We start from the raw sequence: 16,772 nt of genomic DNA, 5'->3' as shown, positions 1-16,772 counted from the left end.
GTACTTATCTGAGAGTTCCAGAAGAAGAATAAAATGCTTATGACAAAAAAAAGATTGTTGATTTCAATGGAGAAATACTTAAAATATAGAGTCAATCTAAACTGACCAGATATGACAACATAACACAAATTATATAACTTTATATCTTAACACCTATTAATTATCCAATAAGGGTTCTCAGTGTAGTCCATTATGCTAGTTTTAGAGGGAATCACCAAGACTTTTTTTTTTTAATCAGCAGAAAACTTTTATTCTTTTTTATCAGGTACATGTAAACCACAACCAGGGGCTTAAGTTACAGGCACAAGTTAAACTAGCTATAGAAAGCATGAGATATTCCTAGGGCACAAGACATCACAATATTGAGCCCAGGGAAGGGGGAGAAGGGAAATTCCCTCAGACATATGCTGCGTCTTAAGAGTTCCTATCAAACTTTGCTCAAAAACTTAAAAAGTTAACCTCTGACATTACTTGGGTGTGGTTGGGGCAGGAGCAATTCTGCAGAACCAAAAAGATACAACAGCTGTGCCATAAGTATTGAAGCATCTTTGACTGCACTGTTAGGCATGTGCTTTAAAGCTGAGGAAAGGAGTGAATTAAATCCTTCCTGTGAGGACATTAGGCGGCCTTGCAGAGGGCCACGGCAGAAAAACGCACTTCTCCTTCCTCACGTTCTGTGAACTGTCTACAGATTTCAGCAGCTCCCTGCAACAAACAAATGCAGAGTTAAGATTCAGCAGCAGAGCAGATAAATCATCAAAACACTACCCTGCAGTTATCAGTAGGAGAAAACAATATTAACGGGATCTACTAATGTCTCAAACACAATACAGGATTTATTAATTTCTCAAACATTCTACCAATTGGAAGTTTAGATTGTTTTCCAATGAACAAACCTTACAAGCTGAGCTCAAGATGAAACCATATAGTATTTTAAGCTTCTTTAAGGAAGTTCGTACCACTTGTCAGATCAAAAGGTTCCTTCTCCTATTCCCCTTTGTATTTTACACCTACATCTACATTTATAATTTGAAGTTTTTGTGGTGTTCCTATGGATAAGGTGAGAAAAGAGAGTAGCAATGTCTCCACTTTTCAGCTTTATAACAATAATAAATGGCAAAATTAGCTTCTCTCTCTCGAGATGCTAATAAACAAGAGGCCTAGGAGACAAGTGACTAAATACCGTTTTCCAGTTTGTCTAGATCAAGATTTCTCTAACTCTCTCAAATTACAAGTCTTCTAAGTATCTCAGTTTTAGAGCAAGAAGGGACCTTTGCAAGAGAATATAATCCTGTCAAATCAAAGGATGAGGAAAATGAAGACTAGAAAAGTTATCATTTAATTATGCACTTGAGTAACTTATGTGCTAGACATTACAGAGTAAAAAGATGAACAGAACAAACCCACCCATTTTAAAGACCTTATCTGGTACAAGAGAGAAACAATATAAGACATGGGACAATGTGCTGTTAAGAGAAATTTAGAAGGAAAATTTACTTAGTGACATTACAATAAAGGTGGTAGGTAGGCTGCAGCTGGAAATTAGAAATGGTAGGACCTTCACCAAGTAGAAATATTAAGAAGGAATTAAGTTACTTTCCTAAATATGTAACCAGTCCATTATTCTTATGATTTCTTTTCTGTGTCATAATTTGGTCAAGTGTTGTAAGAGAAAACTTACTACTTCCTCCCTAACTAATCTGGATGTGTATTGATTATTCTGGTTGGAATCACCATGCTTGAAGTTAGGAAGACCTGAACTTGATTCCTGCCTCAGACACTTACTAGTCATATGACCTTAGACAAATCACATCCTCTCTGCTTCAGTTTCTTCATCTGTAAAATGGGATAATAATAACAATATCTACCTTAACAGGGTTGTTGAGGATAAAATGAAATAACATTAAAAGTATTTTGCAAATATTAAGCTCTGTATAAATGCTGGCCATTATTATTTTTGAGTAATAAGATATCAGTAAAATATATTTAAAACAATAATGAACTGATTTAAACTCACTTCAAGATGTATAACAATAATAGATATGATATATAGTAATAATAGATACATAAGAATCACTACACTTAAGTCACAGTTGTAAGTAAAGTAGTGCAGATTTAAGGAAGCAATTACATCTTGTGTCCTCCACGGGACTATAGTAGATTGGAGGAAAATAAGTGCATCTATTGTTGGACAATTCTTTTGTTTATACATTACTTCTTAAAGTTAAAATCTTCCTCCTCGCATCCCCCATCCCTATTTTCCAAAATTCTTTTAACTCTACCCTCCAGGGTTAAAAGAACAAGTCTGCAGAGAATGATCCCTGCCATGTGAAGGACCATCAGCTATTTGAAATCTCATCACTGCAGTTTTTCTGGATTTCCATGTCTAAAACAGCAAGGGAGGGGGGGAGAAGGAAAAGGTTGGAGTCCTTTTCCGCTCTAAAGTTATAAAATATTGCCAGCTGACATAAGCACAAGCATGGTTAAAAATCAGTGATGAGATTAACTATTTCTGATTTTGTCCTTGAATATGTAACATTCTGGATATTCCATTTTACAGAACTAATTTATAATTTGTTCTATTTCAGTGATTAAACGCTTTCTTCCCCATTCCATCTTGGTTTTATTTACTCTGACCATTAAATTCTTTATAGCAAATAGTTAATATTTCAGTGATTAACCTCTTTTATCTTCTTTGTATGTAATCTATTTATACTGTATTTTTCCTGAGTTAGCAAAGTAGATGGACACTCACCGAATCTGTACTTTAAATAAAATATCTAACTTTTTCAATAAAAGAACAACTTCCTAAATGAGCCAATATACAAATATTCCAAATTTTTAACTAATTAATTGTGCTGGGTAATGAATTAGTACACAACTTGTTAAATAATCTTTTTACTAATTATAGAGTGCTCTCTTATTTAGGATGATAATTTTCACCGAGACTTTTTGGTTTTCTTCAACTCTAGACTAATCATTTTTGTAATAAATTTATTCCATTGAGTCTAGAGAAGCTTACATAGCAGCATTTGGTATTCTATTACTAAAGGAATGATTATTTTAATAAGAGACAATCCATAGAGTTCAACAAATGAGCCTTTAAATAAAATGTTCTCCCATTCCATAAAATTGTATGTAATGTTTCAGCTAAAGTATAGCCAGAGATTTATTACTAAAAAGCCTACGTACAATGAAATCCAAACATGTCTTTTTTGAACTGGGCTATCAGTTCATAAATTACAAGATTTCAAAATAGGAAATCATCTGAATATCCATTCTAGTACAAATGATGAAAAGAATATCACTTTTAATATCTACTCTTAATCCAAATTATTACAATGACTCAATACTAAACATTTTTAGAATGTAAGAATGAATAGGGTGGAAAACAGGAAAGAGGACATCTTTACCTGTTTATTTTTTCTAATAAAAGTGAACCATTAGTGGGGGTATGTATCAAAGAATACAGTGAGGCAGCTAAGTAGAGCAGTATAAACAATGTCAGCTGAGTCAGAAGGAACTGAGTTCAAATGTGGCCTCAGATATTTACTAGCGATATGATCCTGGGCAAGTCTCTTAGCCCTGTTTTCTTCAATTTCCTCATCTATAAAATGAGCTGGAGAAGAAAACTCAAACCATTCTATTATACTTGCTAAGAAAACCCCAAATGGCGTTATAGAGTCAGACATGACTGAAAAACAATGTATTCAAGGAAGAAATCTCATCCAGAAAAAATCAGAAATAGACTGTGATATTTATTATTAAAGCGTAGACAGTTTTAATTTTCAGGCTTTGTTTCAAGTTTTATTTCAACTGATTTATTTCTTTTAATATTTGTTAAGAATAAAATAAAAATTAAAATAGATTAAAATAGTCTATAGTGATTGGGAAGAGTTAATATCTAGATGATTTCTAAACTTAGCATCACCATGTTGTGGTATATTCATAAATTTCAACATATTAGAATCATACTATAGTCTTAAAAGTCTATGGCAGGGGTCCTCAAACTTTTTAAATAGGGGGCCAGTTCACTGTCCCTCAGACTGTTGGAGGGCCAGACTATAGTAAAAACAAAAACTTTGTTTTGTGGGCCTTTAAATAAAGAAACTTCATAGCCCTGGGTGAGGGGGATAAACGTCCTCAGCTGCCAAATCTGGCCCACGGGCCGTAGTTTGAGGACCCCTGGTCTATGCCATAAGTTATAAACCTTCACAACTTGATGTCTTTAAATAATCCCCTTAAAAGTGAATGGATGCCCCTCAGTTGGGGAAATGGCTGAATAAGTTATGGTATATGAATGTAATGGAATATTATTGTTCTATAAGAAATGATCAGGAGGCTGATTTCAGAAAAGCCTACAAAGACTTACATGAATTGATGCTAAGTGGAGCAAGTAGAACCAAGAAAACATTGTATTCAGTCATAACAAGATTATATGATGACCAACTATGATGGACTTGGCTCTTTCCAGCAGTAAGGTGATTCAAAGCAATTCCAACAGACTTGTTTTGGAACGAGCCATCTGCATCCAGAGAGAGAACTATGGAGACTGAATGTGAATCAAAGCATAGTATTTTCACCTTTGTTGTTGTTTGTTTGTTTGTTCCCCCTTTGATCTAATTTTTCTTGAGCAACGTGACAAATATGGAAATATGTTTAGAAGAATTGCACATGTCTAATTTATATCAGATTACTTTCTGTCTAGGAGATGTAGGGAGGAAGGGAGAGAAATTTGGAATACAAGGTTTTTCATGGACAAATGTTGAAAATTATCTTTTGCATGTATTTGGGAAAAATAAAAAGCTATTATTATTTTTTAAATGGTTCCCTTAATCTCATAGGGAAGCAGACAGATAATTTTCACATCAACACTATCTTTAGGTTGTGGATACAGTACGATAAGCTACTAACCATTTAATAAATGCTCATCTTTATATATTCAAGCGATGTCATAGTCCTGCTACTATGGTGTAGTTCAGTTCGGATAGTGACAGAGTTCCTTCAAGACTTCTTCTATAAGTAAGCAAGCTCAGTCTCAAAGGCTAGAAAAATCAAGTAGACTTCCCAAAACTGAAGTGGAACCAGAGGGAATGCTGCACTCATGCTGACGGCCAGGGTCAGCAGAGTGTTAAGTTGTTTTTGTGTTGTTTGTTTTTTTTTTAAACAAGGGACAGTTTAAATAATGACTATGGCATTAAAAAAATTCAATAGAACTTTTTTTAAAAAAGACCTAATGTAAAATAAATGTTTTTCTAGACTTCTACCCTAATGTGGTCCCTAATCCATAAAATGTTATTCTCTTTTCCATGTGAAAAATTCTATTGAAGGTAATTTTGGAGTCTGGAATAGCTTAGGACATACCTTCAGTACTGAGTCATCTGAAGTGGACCCATGCTTTATAGGAAATGGCATCCGTCCATCTAAAAGGAAAAAAAAACAGCCAAGTTAATTTGTCATATATATTAACATATTGTGTGACCACAGGCACAATTCTTAGTCTTATAGTTGCCTGGCTTCCCTGAAATGTTAAGTCTAATTACCATCTGCATCAGTAAAGGGAGCCGACTATATCAATGAAGTATCCAGGTATATGAAGGCTCTTCTTAAAAAGCAATCATTTACTAAAAAAGGAAAGGGACCTGTATGTGCCAAAATGCTTGTAGCAGCCCTGTTTGTAGTGGCTAGAAACTGGAAATTGAATGGATGCCCATCAATTGGAGAATGACTGGGTAAATTGTGGTATATGAATGTTATGGAATATTATTGCTCTGTAAGGAATGACCAGCAGGATGAATACAGAGAGGCTTGGAGAGACCTACATGGACTGATGCTAAGTGAGATGAGCAGAACCAGGAGATCATTATACACTTCGACAATGATATTGTATGAGGATGTATTCTGATGGAAGTGGATTTCTTTGACAAGAGACCTAACTGAGTTTCAATGGATAAATGATGGACAGAAACAGCTACACCCAAAGAAGGAATACTGGGAAATGAATGTGAACTATTTGCATTTTTGATTTTCTTCCCGAGTTATTTTTACCTTCTGAATCCAATTCTCCCTGTGCAGCGGGAGAACTGTTCGGTTCTGCAAATATGTATTATATCTAGGATAGACTGCAACATACTTAACATATATAGGACTGCTTGCCATCTTGGGGGGGGGGGGTGGAGGGAGGGAGGGGAAAAAAACGAAACATAAGCGAGTGCAAGGGATAATGTTGTAAAAAAATTATCCTGGCATGGATTCTGTCAATACAAAGTTATTATTAAATAAAATAAAATTTAAAATTAATAAAAAAAAGCAATCATTACCTTCATTTCATTAATATGAAGCATAGTACTAATCAAATACTATAATAGGATTAAATCAGTCCACACAAATAAAGCTTCATTTCAGGGGCAGCTTACGTCATCAACACTTAGTCCTCAATTTTTTAAAAGAAGCCTATTCTTCTGTAAGACGTACCAAGTTCATAAAGATGGCCATCCACATTGTTGAAAAGAATGAAATGGAAGTTCACTTCATCATCTACCTAAACAAGTAACAGATAAAAATGAGAATTTCACAATTTAGGCTTAAGTTTTGATTTTTAACCAACAGATTTTCTATATCATCCAACAGAATTCTGGTCAAAACAACTGCAAATATGTTAAGATATTTCAATATCACCAAAATTGAAGGGTTTTGTTTGTTTTTAGCAAAGGTGTGCTTTTGAAAAAAAAAAAAAAAGCAAAAAATAATCTTAGGAGCAAATTAAATTTTACCTGATCTTGTTTTAAAGCTATGTTGTGTCTAATCTCTTTATAAAATGGCATTTCTTCTTATACTATGATTAAAGGCTTTACTGCAGGGACAGTCTTGTTGGATATCACATTAAGGCTGATATTTGAAAAGATTAAATTCTAAGCAAAGTATTCTACTAAGTAAATTTGCTAAGTTCCTTCTACAAGGAACTATACTGTTTACTATTCAGAAACTAGTAGTTCCTAGTAGTACTACAATTCTAGAAACTCTACCTAGACTTTGAATTAAAGTTCTCATTTTTAAAAATGTGCAACTTTTTTTTTTTAGACTTTTCCCCCTCTCTTAATTTGCTTTGGATGAAAATTAAAACTGCCTAGGAGACATGTAAAAATGTTTTGAACACAGATTCCCATGAATTACATAATTGCAGTGGAAACATAAGTAGAATCTGGGTAGCCTAGAGATTCTTGATTTGCAGATCTGAGTTTACCCGACATTGGCCTTCCTGGGCAACAGCATCATGGGCTGCCTGGATTGCCTGCAAAAGGAAAAATTCTATTAGCTCAGCAAATAATCAAAATTCACATGCAGAAGTTGTTGTTTAGTTTCTCCTACCTCGTTCTTTTCAAAGCATTTTGCTTTATCTTCAGGAGATAGCTTTGCTGTTTCAGAAATAAACTGTTTCAAGACCGACCCATCATCTAAAAATATATAGAGATACACGTTAGTGCTTAGTAAGAGAGCAGAAAATGTGCTAGTCATAACAGAAACACTAATTTTTATATCAGCCCTTTGATGAACCTGCTGAGGCTTAGAAACATTAATTAGTAATGTACTGCCTGGGTCAAGTGCTGAAGTCTAGCAAAGCGCCAACCACAGTAAAGATAACATAAGACTGGATTTTCTTCATTGACAATTAAACTTCAGTTTAGTTACCACAGAGTAGAGTCCGACTAAAAGGCCACATCGGCTAGCTGTTCAGTTAATGACCTCAGATGTCTCCCCTGTCCTAGGACTTATTTGGGCTGTAACACATTGATTCTCCAATTGGAGAAGGCCGGGCTTGCAGCTTCAAAGCGTCTTCCTTTTATATGCTTTAATCTAATGCATTCTCTCTACCACTACAACAGTCTCAGGAACATCATATGCTCAGTCTATTAGAACTTCAGAAATGGAAGGAATCATAAAAGTTGGAAAGATTCTCCCTTTCCCTGAAGAAATTTCTATAGAGCTCAGCTCCCTTGTTACCCAGGTCTCAACTTCTAGAACACTTCCAGAAAAAGGGAACTCAGTACCTGGAGGCAGTCCATAATTCCCAGACACCTCTAAAAGCTATGTGCTGAGAACTGGAGAATGCATGCAGCCAGAGGAGGTTAGGGAAACTGTTAAACCTAAAGGACTTACTCTGGAAAACAAATGGTGCCAAACTATAGCTTTTTGTTCTGTTGATAAGCATTTATTAAACACTGTGCTAAGCATTGGGTATGCAAAGAAAAACAGCCATCAATCTAGAGCTTATAGTATAATGGGGAGATAATATGCAAATAGGAGAGACATCAAGAGGGAAGGCAGTTACATTAAGGGGGGGGATTACATAAGGATTCTCGTTTAAGGTGGGATTCTAGGTGGGATTAGAAGCAAGCCCCGGATCCAGGCGGTAGAGGAGGGAGAAAATTCCAGACACGGAAATCAGAAATAGGAGTGTCTTATGTAAGAATCAGCAAGGTGGCCAATATCATTGGATCATGGGGGGCTTGGTGGCTTAGGAAGGGCTTTAGAGGCCAAACAATGGATTTTTCTGTTTTATCCTGGCAGTTTCAGGGACTCACTGCAGTTTACTGAATAGAGGGTGACTTGGTTAGATCTTTTGAGAAGACTGAATTGTGAGCTAAGTGAAGGACAGACTGAGAGAAGAACATTGAGGCAGGAACACTTAGAGTAGATTACTGTATTAGTGCAGGAGTGAGATAAGGGTTTTTACCACAATAAAGGCAACGTCAAAGGAGAAGATTGGGTGTAAAGGAAATAAAACCGATAGGATTTGACAAATGATCGACTATTCAGGGGCTTGTGATTTGGCTTGTGATTTAAGAGTTAACAGTGACACTTGAGTTGGAAGCCTATATGACTTGGATGGTTGTAGTGCTCTTGAGAATAAAAGGAAAATGACAAAAGGGAGAAAGCAATAATGAGTTTGCTTGTGGACTAGTAAAAGTTCCACTTTTTAATCTGTTAAGAGAGCTTTGGGATCAAACTATTCGTTTACAAGATGAACCATTTGTCCCAGTATTTCCAAAGTTATAACATGGATTATACTTACCAGCAATAGCTAGCAGCACCATAAATGAGTAACCTAAAACACAGGATTAATGGCTTTCATTCCTGTATCTCCAATGCATAGCACTGTTCCCATGCACAAAGCAGGTGATCAATATTCAACTTGCCAAATTTTGTTTGAAAGCCTTCCATTATGAAATTCTGCTCAGCTCTTGTTAGTTTTGAATCTCCAACTGCAGCAAGCTCAAGATAAAGGACTGGGTCATGCTTCATATTCCAACCCTGGCCCAAGACAGTATGGTGAAGATGGGATTGCAGTGTCAGAAGGAAGCAGTTAACAAGTATTGACTGTGCTCAAAGCTTAAAACCTTTCAAAACTTGGACCCAAAATAGCTTGCAAAGCCATTACTGAAGAACAAGAGCTTTTAGTCCTATATGGATCAGGGCTATTTTACTTTCATTAAATTTAGTTTAAAGCTTCTGTGTTGCTATTTCCCTAAGTCCCCAAAGAGGAGTTGGTATACTAAGATAATGCATTACCTCATCCAGCTTTTATTTTTTCTATATTTCCTCAGCTAGTTACTATGGTTACTAGCAGCCAAGTCAGTTTTACTGGGGAGTATAAAACATCTCTCTTGCCCACTTCAGTCTTTAACAGCGTCTTCTATCTTAATTACCTTTCACTATCTCTTGATGCCCCTCGCCTAAACTCCTCAGCCTAGGCCCCCAAAATGCCAAATAATGTTTACATTAAAGCCGAGTTTTTGAAGGAATAAGCTACAAGCTCTCATTTGTAGACTGTGCCAAGGCTAGCACTAGTTACCAATAAATTCTATACTGGAATCAAATGCACTATAGAGGTCACAGATTAGTTGCCAAGTCATGGGCCTTCTTGAACAGACCTTGGGAGTTCATACACAAGATTTCTGGTCAGTAAATTTAAAAAACATAAATAAAATATGCTCGTAGTCTTTGTTTCAGAGGTTCTTAACCATGTTTTAATGTCATGGATTTTTTTGATAGTCTTATGAAATTGCTTTATGTGTACAAAATAAAATGTAAGATTACAGAAAACCCAATTATATTTAAATTATTAACATTTAAAAATGCATGGATGCCAGGCTAATTCTTCTAGATTAAGGAAGAAATATTTTGAGGGTGAGCCCCACTTACCAAAGTTGAGTTTGTCTTGATTATTAGCAACTGCATGTATGAGGCCAACGGTACCACAGGAGTTGCCTACAGTCTGCTTCATGAAGTACACCTTAGAACTAACTTCTTGCCCCTTCAGCTCTTCAATCTGTTTTTTCCTGAAGTTTTCATGCTATTAAACACATTAAAATCAACATCTGTTCTTTGTGCACTAAATATTTCAAAATTAAGTCACAGGTAATGGTATTCAGACTTAAACTTGGAATTTTATTCAAAGCCTTTGTTTTAAAGGCTGGGTAGGGCCTTGGGAAATGGATTGTCTCGAGTTAATCCCCACATCAGCCCTCTCCTCAGCCCAGATTTGACAGCATCACTCAGAGCCCCACCCTGATACTGCAGTGCACCATCTGCGTTAGACAGAAGCCCAAGGTTTTGTCTAGACACCACTGCCACCTTTGGCCTGGAATTTTAGCTACATCATGAACTCAGAGTAGAGTAATTCCTAAATTCCTAAAGATCTCTCTTCACAATTAAAATCCTATGCATATCTTTAATTCAGTTTTAAATATATATTTTCTATTTGATGTAAAGTTATTAATTTTGACAAGTGAATAGATAGAAATATTACCTATTAGAAACATGCTAATTCTAGGAGACAACATTGTATGAGATGGCAGCCCATGAAAAATTGCAATTTTTACATTAAAACCTTTGATGTAAGATGATTTTTTCCCCTTCTCTACCCACATCATTTGTCTTAGACCACTTGGAATTCAGAATTAAATTAAACAAAACTCAGAATTTTTGAGTGTTTTTTTTGGGGGAAGGAGTAGAATGGAATTGAAGAAATTTACTCTACCTCCATGTAGAACTCTAAAGTGAAAGTTATCTATTCATTAACTATTGCTTTTAATTTTTTATCAATAGATGATAGATTTTGCTGTCTGGATCTGTGATTTCTTTGTTGGGGGAGCTTCTGGTGAGAAGATACTTCTCTATAGTCTTAGAAATATTTCTGGAGGCATCAAGAAAGTGACTTCCCTAGACTCAGACACCAAGTGTGGGATAGAAGCAGCCCGTGAACACAGGTCTTTGTGCCTAAGTGGTCAGGTTAGCTCTCCATCAACCATGCTATATACCACCCTCTCAAATAGACAGACTATATCACTTGTCTCAGAAGTTTTAGGCTATTAAAGATAAAAAAATATACTGACTTGTCTACATGCATATATGGGTATCTACACGCTTATAAAAGTACATATTTTACTAAATCAGTAAATCACATTCATAACAAAATGGATTTTCCAAGAACAAAACATTCTTCCAATGTTTCAAGTTTACAACTTGTACCAGAAACATTTAGCCTTATTTTGTGAGATAAGGACAAGCTATTTCTGCAACCAAGTTAATATTTGTTATCTGTTTCTTGGTTAAAATTACAGGACTAGGAATTGGCTTTAAGAGTTTCTCATAGTAAGCAAGAGTTTCTCTTTCTAAGATTCAGGCTTAAAAATCCTCATGGATAACCTGAAAGTCAAGAGTATACCAATTAATATTTTGTCACTGATTCACATGAACTTAATTTTAGAGGATTTTGGATAACACCATCCTATTTTGACTTTTTGAAGTTTTGCAGCAGACAGGATCACTTAGGGACAATATGCACGGTGTTATTTCCATTTTCTAAGTTGATATCAAAGTACATGGATCATAAATTTCCATTTACAAGTGATCGAATCCTAGTCTAAAAACTAAACTTTTATCACATTTCATAACAGAATCATTACTATTTTTAGAACCGAAAAGATTCTTAAGAGTTAAAATCTGACCCCATCATGGAGAAGAAGTGAAGGCCTACAAATGGGATGTTGCTCATTTAAGATCTAAGTGGATCCAAGACAAATCCCTATCTCGAATTTAAAATTTCACTTTCTGCTGAAAGGTAGATTGAAAGCTTTTGAGTAATAGAGGAATCCATGCCTTTGAAGAGAAAAGTTGTACCCCTAAGGTGTATCTCTGAAGTACTTACCAAAAACCATGAGTCATTACAGTATCATTGATCTAAGGCCTAAAAGTTATACCGCCATATTGAAAGGGCAAGTTACAGTTTTGTGTTTCAAAAATCAACTCAGAATTTGTATTTGGCAAGCTCCTTTTTACTTTAGTTTTGCATCTGGCAAGAAACACTGTTTTAGCAGTACCACAAAAAATTCTCCATAAGGCTATCTTATCTTCACAATGTGCCAATAATAGTAACTTTGTGTAATCAGAAACACTATTTGATGCGACCATTTCTCAGGCAGTTAGTACAGCAAGTTTGGTGATGCTGAATTTGTAAAGGCTCTACACGTTTACCCTTGCTATCAGATTAGGAGAGGTTTGAGTGTGGACCCACATCAGAAGGTTGACTTAAGGATTGTCACAAGAAGCTTGTAACTGCAAGTCTGACCAGCAAATAACATACCGAGGCCACAGCCACCCTACAAGCCAAACAAGCATGGAACGGCTGCATGCACATGTGTAGATTATCCACACAAATGAAAATTACGGACCCTTAATGGCTCACCCATTGATTATAGTGAGGCAGCAAGAGAGTCACTACAAGTTTCATGCAAACTAGTTTATTCTAAGTTTTTTTTTTTTTTTTTGGGGGGGGGGATTATTCTGAAATCTTTTATTCCACTATCAGGACCTGTAGAAAGTAAGCCGTAACAAGATAAACTGCAGTACATAATGAGAGTGCACATTTTCCTATGCTATGAAACAACATTATTCAAAAAGTGCCTTTTCAGCCTAAACCGTCAGGTGACAAGTTTATGTGGGAAAGAAGATAATCAAGACCTCAACATTGAGGGAGCAAGAGAATTTCAGACACAAAGAGGTACAGTTGAGAGCTTATATATGAAGCTGAGATCTCACACTAAGACTATTTACCCCTTTGGTAATCTAGTGAGACCTGTGGATCCCTTCTGAAAATCATATTTTTAAATCTATAAAATCCATAGAATTTCAAAATTATATTGAAATAGTTACTTTCAAAGTATTTTTTTAAAAAAATGTTCATGGACCTCAGGTTAAAAACCACGGTTTCAAGCTGAGTTCTGAGAATCGGCCCTATGATTCACCTATCTTGATTTTGCTAAGTAATGACCTTCCATTTTGTAGAAAGAGAAAGCCGTTCCATTCACAGAGCCAGCTAGCAATTATGTTAGCATAGACATTTTCTTTATTCATTGGACCACTGGAATTAAAGAAGATGGTTTCCCCTTCCATCTGGGGAGGGTTACAAAAATCAGAAACAGACCTGAGTGATGTTACAAGCTTTAAGACAAAACTAGTCAATATAGATTTTGAAAGAATGGGGCAAAACTACTTTGAACAAGTTATTTTTCTGGGTTGGCCCTCGCATTTTAGAGTTGATGATGCACCTCGGAGACAGAATTGTTAGACATTGAAGGCTTTGATCTAGTTCGACCCTTTTATGTGACAGAAGGGGGAAACTGAGGCTCAAAAAGTGGGCTTGCATTTCTCACTCTTGCTAAGGAAGCTCTTGATTCTGGGCTAGCTTACCTTTTAGGAATGAGGAGCTAAGCAAGCCCTTCTTCCCTGGGAAGGCCAGGCTCCTCCCACCCCAGTCCCCCTTCTCGAGCTGCTCCCTCCCCCCAGGGCACACCCTTTGTTTTCGCCAGCCTCGGGATGACAGCTTCTCCTTCTCTGAGTTTCTAAGACCACCACCATCCTTTCATTGGCTAGGACCCCCGCCCCCCTGCCCAATAGTCCTCACTTAGAACCTCGGCTCCCCCATTTCCTACCTGGGCCGTGAGGGGGAAGAGCAGAAGCAGCGCACAGGCCGGGGAAGGCACGGAGTTCAGAGATTCCTCTTCCAGCCCCAGCACATCCACGAATTTCCAGTCCCCCCCGACCCCGAGGCGGGTCAGCACCTGTGGGATACGAGACCAGAAACCAGCCCAAGAGCCCAGGCCGGCTTAGGGGCTGGAGCGGAGCCAGAGAGCCCAGGGCTCCCTCTCATCTTCCCTCCTCACCCACTGCCGCCCCCCCAAGTCCAGGCTGGAAGGAGGGCCCCGCCCTGCTCCGCTCCCGGGGCGCAATGACACAGCACAAAGCTCCGCGCTTCCCACACGTGTCCTGCTCCAAGCTGTTGCATCCCAAGCGCCCCGGAAGATTCCGGAGTGCATCTTGGGGGAGGGCGTCGGCCGGCCCCAGGAGGGTCCTCCCCCGCTAAGCCCTCCGCCCCGTTCGGCTGCCCCACCTTCCCCTCTCCTAGGCCGTGACATCGCAGTTACCACCTGGGGTCACGGGGAGCCGGGCGGGAGGGGGGAGGGCGGACCTCGGTGGGGCCGGGAGGGGAATAGCAGAGGGGCGCCCCCCTTCGCCCACCTCCGGAACGGACAGGGCGGGGCAGATTGCGGCTATTCTGCGAAAATAGCCAGACCCAGGGTACCGAGATGACTGCCCAAGATGGAGGAGGAAGAACCATAACGGGAATCACCACTCACTTTGTTCAGCATCTGAAACGCACAAGAAAGAGAATGGGAATGGGAGAGGGCAGGGAGCGACGGCCGAGAGAGCGGGGCGCCCCACCCCGCCAGCCCGCCCCTCTCCCCGGCCCGAGACGCTGTGCACCTGCCGCTAACCTCGGGGTTAATCTCCATCGGCTTCAGCTGCATCTTTGCACGTTCCGGCCCGAGTCTCGAGCGCCAGCTGAGCGCAGAGAACAACAGCCAAGTGCGAGCGAGCGAGGAGCGAGCGGACCCGCCCGGCTGCGCCTCTTTATATCCCGCTGGCCGGACTCATTGTGGGCTACTGCGGAGGGGGGGAGCAGGGGCAGCCCGACCGGTGGGACACGGGCGCGCCGCGGCGGACGGCGAACGCACCCCCCAGCGACGCAATGGTACGGCCGGCCCCCCCAAAACCGTGCTCTGTCTGTCTCGGCTGGTGAGAGAGCATGAAAGCGGAGGAGCATCCCCGAGGGGCTTAGTGCTGCTGGGGGCGGCCTCCCCTCATCTCGGAGAAAGACATGAGCGCGTCCGGGTACCATCGTCTCAGATACGGGTTCGGACGGTCACATGCCCTCATGCTGCCGGCAAAGGTTCAGAGTCAACAGGTATTTACTTCTTTTTGTAAAGCCAGCCGGCGGCGCGGCGAGATGGCGCAGCGGGTGGAACCCGGGGCCTGCAGGCCAGAACACCTGAGTTCAAATCCGCCCTCGGACCCTTTGCGGGGCTGCGTCCCCTTGGACGAGTCGGTTAATAATCTGTCTCTGTTCCTCCAACTGTAAAGCGGGCTGATAAGGGCACCTACGATCCAAGCCTGAGGGCTGGACACATCGGTTAATCTGTTTGCCTCAGTTCCCCCGCCTGTAAAATGGGGATAACAACGACACCTCCTTCCCAGAGTGAACTTGGACAAGTCAGTTAATTTCTTTGCCTCAGTTCCTCTAATTGTAAAGGGGATAAAAACGACACCCATTTCCCAGGATTGTTGTTGTTAATCTGTTTGCCTCAGTTTCCCCAACTGTAAAATGGGACTGATAATAACAGCACCTAATTCCCAGGGTTGATGTTGGACAAGCCAGTTCATCTGTTTGTTTGCCTCAGTTCCCCTAACTGTAAAGGGGATAATAATGATACCTACTTCCCAAAATTGATTTGGACAAGTCAATCTGTTTGCCTCAGTTCCCCCACCTGTAAAATGGGGATAATCATGACAACTACTTCCCAGGATTGATGCTGGACAAGTCAGTTAATAATCTGTTTGCCTACAGTAAAATGGGGATAATAATAATAGCACCACAGGAGATATTTGTAAAGTACCTGGCTCATATAGATGCCATATAAATACTAGCTTTTATCATCATTATTATTAATTATTGTTACATGTTTTCTTTTCCCACCCTCCCAATTGTAAAGCCATTTCCACTACCTACTCCACATTCAAGAAGAAAGTACCTGGTATCTCCTGAAGTGCTCTTGGTTTTCTAAAAAAAATTCTCATATTCTTAGGTATCTCAAAGATAAAAGTGTGGATCTCTTCCTACAATTGAAACTGAATTGCTCCTCTACTGTATTTCCCAAACTGAACTGATAATGACATTTTTAATCCCTCAATCCTGCTTTAAAGAACAAATGAAAAGTACATTGCTGTCTTAGCATTGAAATGTCAACTAAACCGAAGGATCTCAAAGTGCTCCCTATAGGTGCCATTTGGTGATGAATATTAATAAACTTATTTTACATGTGAAGCAAGAGAGTAGGAAGATGCTGAAAGGTTTACCCTCCAGTCTTCCTGATTTTTTTTTTTTAGAAGCTCTTAGAGTTGATGATTGGAGGAAGAAGACCTTAGAGCCTGTGATTCTCTATCCCCTTTTGATCCCTTGGATGGAAGAGATTTTCTAGGAAAAGAGAATATTATAAGCAAAGGTATAGAGAAGGGAACATTTATTGTGGATTACAGATGGCAAAAGACCTATTTGAATAGAGAAATTTACACGGGAGTGGAGAGGAGGGAATGGTGGGAAATGAAATGGGAAAGACTGTGAAGGGACTGGTTTGTCTAATGTGTGGAATATT

General features: G+C 39.0%; 1 protein-coding gene across 1 annotated transcript; it reads right to left on the bottom strand.

Moving 5' to 3' along the window:
- Positions 1–221: 221 nt before the first annotated feature.
- Positions 222–14,973, bottom strand: UCHL1 (ubiquitin C-terminal hydrolase L1). Its single transcript, XM_051964471.1, has 9 exons — positions 14,838–14,973; positions 14,700–14,711; positions 13,995–14,123; positions 10,204–10,354; positions 7,369–7,454; positions 7,244–7,291; positions 6,475–6,541; positions 5,365–5,423; positions 222–705 (listed from the first exon to the last, which is right to left on the bottom strand). The coding sequence occupies exons 1-9, from the start codon at positions 14,868–14,870 to the stop codon at positions 619–621; spliced, it is 672 nt and encodes a 223-aa protein (XP_051820431.1). The 5' UTR covers positions 14,871–14,973; the 3' UTR covers positions 222–618.
- Positions 14,974–16,772: the final 1,799 nt, after the last annotated feature.

The sequence above is a fragment of the Antechinus flavipes genome, chromosome 6, assembly GCF_016432865.1.
Source record: "Antechinus flavipes isolate AdamAnt ecotype Samford, QLD, Australia chromosome 6, AdamAnt_v2, whole genome shotgun sequence".
Taxonomy (NCBI): Eukaryota; Metazoa; Chordata; class Mammalia; order Dasyuromorphia; family Dasyuridae; genus Antechinus; species Antechinus flavipes.
This window is presented reverse-complemented; position numbering and strand designations above follow the sequence as displayed.